The sequence below is a fragment of the Nicotiana attenuata genome, unplaced genomic scaffold (genome assembly GCF_001879085.1).
Source record: "Nicotiana attenuata strain UT unplaced genomic scaffold, NIATTr2, whole genome shotgun sequence".
NCBI classification, from domain to species: domain Eukaryota; kingdom Viridiplantae; phylum Streptophyta; class Magnoliopsida; order Solanales; family Solanaceae; genus Nicotiana; species Nicotiana attenuata.
Window position 1 is genome coordinate 217,920 of NW_017671960.1, and position 6,884 is coordinate 224,803.

A 6,884-nucleotide genomic window follows, 5' to 3' on the forward strand; every position below is an offset into this window, starting at 1 on the left:
TATAAAATAAAAGAGATATTTTTGGTGACTATTAAGAAAGAAAGAAAAAAGGAACATAATCTTAAATGTAGGGGGAGTTATTGGAAATGGGTTTTAACTGACAAGCTAAAATTAAGGGATCTTGAATTTTTTCTTTTTAATAGTTTTGTATATAACTTGTAAATATAGATATACAAAGTAATTAATAAGGAACCTAAATAAATATGGTAAATAGGTTTTTACTATAGTTAGCTAGGTAAAAATCCCTAAATTTTTACTGAGCCCATTAAACTGCTGGTTTTTTTCTTTTGTTTTTTTGAAAATCATTTTGCTTTCATCGGTGGGCCCTAATATTTATACAGGTCTAATGAATTTTTTAATATAAATACATTAATATTCGAACAAAAGCTATTGTGTTCGGCTAAATTCGTAGCTGGACTTCTAGCTCCGCCCGCGATTCTAGTCCCTATTGAATTTTGTTTAGGGGACTATGAGTTCCATCGTCTTCTTTTCCTTACCATGTACGTCTATTTTTCTTTCTATCCACATCTTATTTGGAAACTTTCTATTCGATGTGAGTTCTGTTCTAAGCTTCAATTTCATCAATTCCATGTGGGGTAAAACAACTAATTTTAATTTAATTTGCAGTTGAACGTTTGCTTATGAGTTATGATAATGTCTGTTAAATATTTTTATTATTTCCTTTTTCATTTCCAATCCGCTTGTTCCTTGTCGTATCCATAGCATAGAAAAGGGATAAATAATAAATTAGGAGTACCAATTAGGCATTCATCGTGAAATTTCAAAATCCACCAGCCAAGCTCTCAATTATATAGTTTTCGAATTATTTCTGTCTTTCTCAAATTAATATATAATTGAGAATACTCTTATTTTTAATGTGACAATTAAAGTTAAAAATATATGATTGAGAAGAATATTGGTACTTCTATTTGTAGTAATACCTCTTACATCTATAATTATGATTAATTTTATGATCATTAACGTCCAATTCCTCATTTTTACTATAAGTGGAAAGAGGCATTATTTTCCTTGCACGGAAGGCTTCATAAAACGCTGTTGTGTACTAGCAGTAGTAGTAGAAGTAGCTAAGACGGTAAAGGAATAAATATTAGCCAATTTTTCTAGTTTGGACCAAGATAAGGTTTAGCTAGAATCACTTGGTCAACTAATTTTAGTGACTCTACACATTTAATATGACAAAGCATAAAGGATACTAAATAATTGGATGACTTAAAAAATAATGTAAGAAATCACAATTATGTAATTTTTTAATTAATGACTGACGTGAACCATTGAGACCTAACTATTTTTACTATAGCAGTAGTAGCAGCAGCAGCTCGGATGGTAAAAGTATGCAGGGGCGGAGCTGCAATTGAATTTAATAATTTTTGCTTAAATTCTATATTATTATTAGAATATTTACTAAAACTTGGGTATATTTTTCATAAAATACAACTTATATTGGAGAATCATTTGTTCGATGTTATTGTCAAATCGGTTAAAGATAACAGTTAAAATGCATGTAATGATAGTATTAAGTAGTGGGTGAAGCATAATAACGGTAATCTCATATGATAGTGTAGAATGAAAATGAGAAATTCATGTGGAGCTGTTGAGTTGTCCCACATCGGTGGAAGTTGAGGTCCTTGGTCTCCTTATATGGCTTGGGCAATCCTCACCTCACAAGCTAGCTTTTGGGGTTGAGTTAGACCCAATGTCCATTTTTATCATGGTATTAGAGCTAGGCCCATCCCAATTTATTGTTACCGATGTTGGGCCCCCATTTTATATTGTCCACGCTCCAGTTGCAGGCCTGGGCGTGAGGGGGGGGGGGTGTTGAGTTGTTTCATATAGGTGGGTTATGGGTATCTTGGTCTCCTTATATGGTCTTGGGCAGTCCGCACCTCACAAGCTAGCTTTTGGGGTTGAGTTAGGCTTAGGTCCATATCTTATCATGGTATCAGAGCAACCACTGTGGCAAGAAAGGACACATCAAAAGGTTTTGCCGCAAGTTGAATCAAGACACTAGAGAAGGAAAGAAAGTTGAAAATAACGAGAACAATGTTGCTGCTATTATCCAAGATGACCTTCTTTTTTCTTATGAGGGAAACACGAAGAGTTTCCCAAGAGTCTGGCAGAGTATTAAGAAGCCAAAGTCCTTGTATCTCATCAAGATAAACCTCACTACTTCTTTTCCTCCTTCTCAGCCTCTACAGCCCTCTTCATCCTAGCACCAATGTAACGCTCGTTCGTCCGCTCCACACATAGCTTGCCATAGGCATTGAACGACTTCATCTCTTCAGTAACCTTGACAAGATCAACTGATGGCTTCTCACGTGCAATAGGCATGTAATCACCATGGACTTGAGTTGCAGTAGCCAATTCCTCGGGGGCAGAATCACCAGCCTTAACCTTGCGAGCACGTCTTGGGAAGACAACTAATTTGGCCTTGTAGGTCTTCAACCTTTGAACATTAGTTTGAAGCCCCTCAAGTGACCGATTCCTGCGACGATGATCAACCGCAATACCATTATTAGTTTTCAAACAAACTATGCCAACACAAAACACCTTAACTTCACTGGCATTGCCCATCTGTAACACTCCAGAATCAACATGAGTATAAGATGAGAAAAAATCTTTTCTTGGTGTGACATGTAAGGTAGCTCCAGAATCTACTATCCAGCTCGTCTCATGGGATACCAAATTGATGACGTTTTCATCATAAACAAAAAGAAGGTCATCTTGAACAATAGCAGCAACATTATTCTCGTTATTTTCAACTTTCTTTCCTTCTTTAGTGTCTTGATTCAACTTGCGGCAAAACCTTTTGATGTGTCCTTTCTTGCCACAGTGGTTGCATGTAACATTATAGTATTTGGACCTTGACTTACTTCTACTTTTACCTCTATTCCTTGAGCCTCTTGTTCTATCTCTCCCCCGGTCTTCTGTAACCAAGATATCTGCTTGTGAGGATGAACCCTGCGATTTTCTCCTTACTTCCTCGTTCAACACACCACTCTTGGCATATTCCATGGTCACCTTACCTCCAGGAGCTGAATTTCTCAAAGAAACACGAAGAGTTTCCCAAGAGTCTGGTAGAGTATTAAGAAGCCAAAGTCGTTGTATCTCATCATCAAAATTAACCCTCATTCCAAATAAACTAATTGTTGGGCTAAACTAACCCAAAGACACTCTTAACATGGTGTGATATTGTCCGCTTTGGGCCAAGACCGCACGGGGCCTCACACCATTAAGAGATCCCTACACCTTATATGTAGACTCCCAATTTTTTCAGCTACCAATGTGAGACTTTTTCGCACACCCAATAATCTCTCCCTCGAACTAAGTTCCACGTGGCCCACTACCATGATCCACAAGTCAATTTTCGAGATTACTGTGACACCCACATTATTAGAATATTATGGCACCCGAAGCCCGTAACTAACTTCTGTTATCAAGAGCACCAATGGGGTTGAGTTAGGCTTAGGTCCATATCTTATCAGAAGCAAGAGTGTAGGTGGTTGTCAGAGAAAACAATTTACACATATAAAGCATGCAATTTTGTCTCTCATTTGGGCAGGAAAACATTTTCAATAATTTAATACAATTAAATGGGAGAAATAAACAAACAAAGAAACACACACATTAGGGAATATTGTCTTTATTTGTTTAACCGCCCATTTAAATGGAGAATATTGTCAAGGATAATTCATATTCTCAAGCCAAATTCACTTCGGACTGAGTTTTAACTGTTTCTTATTTAGTTATCCGATATCTGAAACTCATTAGCTCATATTAGACCGGACTCACCTCACATAAGATGAGAGTCACTCGACGTTGGTTAAAGGTGGAGAAATCTCATCCATTCCATCTTATCGCTTGAAGGTTGTTGGGAAAGATGGTTACATTTTCGGAGTAATATGGCCTTACTTACCTATTGGAGATTGTTTCAACTAACAATAGTTGTGTTCTTAGAGCATCTAGTTGGTGTTACATGTAGTGGAGTCCGACATGTTAGATAAATATTTTCTCCCCTAACAGCATTTCTTTGGAGCGCAAAGAGAAGCATTTGCATAGCCTGCGGCCTGTGGGGATGAACAACACTAGTTGTTTTTATTACTGCTTCTATTGGATGAATAATTAATTGTTAATGTAAATGATCACGCCCAACTATGCCTTATAAGAAGGACAATGCGGTCGTTGCAAATATAATCCGGTTTACAAGTCCGAAGTCGAATCCCACAGAGAATTAACCTATCAATTACCTTTTGTTGGAATCACTAAATTCTTTATAATCAACTTCCCCAAACATTGTAAACAATAGTTGATGGTATTTCTAATAACTAACACTGAAAGTAAATAAACAGCTGTAAACTAAATATGCTTGGGTTGTAAACAATAATGAGAAGGTTCTAAGGTAGTGATTTCCCCTATTGATGGAATCCCTTCCGGTTATGTTTCATATAGATTCACCAAAATATCTCTATCAATCATGAGCACTCTTTTTACCGTAAATCTCTCCCGAGTAATCGCGATAATTTATTAGACGCACTCTCCCAAGATACGCTAGCTGACTTTGTTTATTACAGCTCACTTTAGATTACACCCAAGGCTTCGTTATCCCTAATCCCGCCTTTAAACCCGCAGTTATAGATCCCTCTTATACTTTGGGAGTGGTGCTGTTCAACAATTACCTAAATATGCACTCCTTTCCTAGTTATGCACACTAAATAGGCACAGCTAATTGAGGATCCTGTCAATTAACTACAACGAACACGTAGTTGAACAAACAGAGATTAACTGGCAAACTATATTAACATAATCAAGAAGTTCATCCTGCAATAGGTTCCATCAAAACCTTAGACTAAAGTATTTAGCTACTCATAACAACATAAAGATAAACTACGAAAATATTCATCATGGAAAATTGCAAGAAAAAGAAGAGATAAAGAACTATGATGTTTTTGGGTGATCTCTCACACTTGTGTTTCTTGCCAAAGTAGTCTCCAAAACAAATCTGCCCTAATGTGGCCGAATTCCTACTTCTTATAAGGGTTTTACACCAAGTTTTCCCGACTTGACACTTTAGTCCCTGGCTTTTCCGCGTTCTGCCGCGGTCCCACCGTGGTTACGCCAGGACCGCGGCCAAAGAGGTCCTCTGAATCTTTAATAATGTTATGCCGCGGTCCTACCGCGGTTACCGTCTGACCGCGGCAGGCCAAGTTTATCTCTGGTTTTGTCTCTTCGCTTGGTGCATTTCGTGGGCATTGTTTGATTGGCCTCCTTTTCTCCGTAATTGATCCCAAACGTGCTCCATCGACTTCTTTCAAGGATATAGCCTGCAAAGCATGAAAAACACTAATCAGAGCATTTGGTTATCACTTTTTACCATAAAGCTATACAAAAATGTGGTTCTTTAGGGTCCAATTATAGTCTAATTCACCTATTATCAACACCCCACACTTAAATCTTTGCTCGTCCTCGAGCAAGTTGAACCACACTTCTAGGCCTATTCGTTAGATGCATTATCCTTTTTATGTCACACCTGCTATTATGAAAGAACAACCTAAGCAGTGCAACAGCCACACCTCAGATGAAGACTCTAATGTCATGCCACACTCATGCTTACTTTATGTACTCTAACAGAAGTGAAGACTTGATTTTTCTTCTTGAGTTAAATGCCCTCACATCACATTTTTTAGAGAAGTTCCACATACATGAAATCAAACAACAAGGAACTGTAGAATAAACGAATTCACTCACTCTCAGCAAAGAACATTCATGTGCCACACAGATACACCATAAGCTTGCCCTTAGTGTAATACTCTACTAATCGAATTGTTCAGTCTAAGATCAATAGGGCTTCATTTGGTTGTAATGTAGGCTACGGGATGGGTAGGATGCATTTAGATATAAGAGTGACTACACCTCCCTAAGCACTTTAATACATGCATTTTCTCGATTAAACCTCTTCCTTATGTCACCCCAAAATTCCACCTTCATATCAATGTAACTACCCCATTCTTCTTTAAGCACACTTGCATCAAGAGCCACCACTTATGTAGGAGTTTTTATTTTTTTTTTTCAATTCACGTGGCTCTTCCTTTTTCAAAACAGTGCACCTTTCTCCTTATTCAACTAGTTCCACTCGAAAGTCAAACCGACCACCCCACACTTTAACTTTTACAATGTTCATAACAATTCAAGTGTTCATGAGAGGTGAAAAGGTTCAAATAGATGGTTAATTCAAACAAATGGGTAAGGCTTGTAATGTGGTTGCCAAAGAAAAAGGATTATAGGCTCAAAGGGGTTAACTATGGTAATATGTACAGGTGGATTCATGATTATATAGGCTACACAAAGAAATGCCTAAATCATCTCTAAGACCAAACAACTACTATTTCGCTTTGCACACACACGGGGCAAGTACTAGGTATCGCATGCAAGCACAGAATACGTGTATTACCTCACACACACTTGGCATGTAACTCATTCCAAATTAGTTTGTCAACACATTCATGTGCGCATTCATGTGAGCGAAGGTGTGCAAAATTAAGGCATAAGATTAAGAGTCTACAACAGCTCCTACGAGGGGCAGAGGTCGAGGCCGAAGTCGTGCCAGAGGCAGGTAAGGGCAGAGCTCAGCCCCAAGCTTGAGCAGCAGCACCAGCACTGGAGCCTCAGGTAGAGTTTAACGAGGAGGTTCCAGCCCAGACTGTTCCAACAGGACCAGCTCAAGCCCCAGTGGGTTTCATTTCCACTCTAGTGCTTCAGGACGCCTTGGTCCGTATAGTGGGCCTTATGGAGAGTGTGGCACAGGCTAGCACATTTCGCTGGCACCAGCCGTCTCTCAAGCTGGGGGAGAGCACAGACCCCCGCTTCTC

General features: G+C 38.6%; 1 protein-coding gene across 1 annotated transcript in view; it reads right to left on the reverse strand.

Moving 5' to 3' along the window:
- Positions 1 to 2,184: 2,184 nt before the first annotated feature.
- Positions 2,185 to 6,884, reverse strand: part of LOC109211062 (60S ribosomal protein L13-1-like) — an 11,567-nt gene continuing 6,867 nt past the window's right edge. Inside the window, exon 4 of the mRNA XM_019374561.1 lies at positions 2,185 to 2,549. Within this exon, the coding sequence (XP_019230106.1) occupies positions 2,185 to 2,549 (365 nt within the window). The remainder of the gene's footprint in view (positions 2,550 to 6,884) is intronic.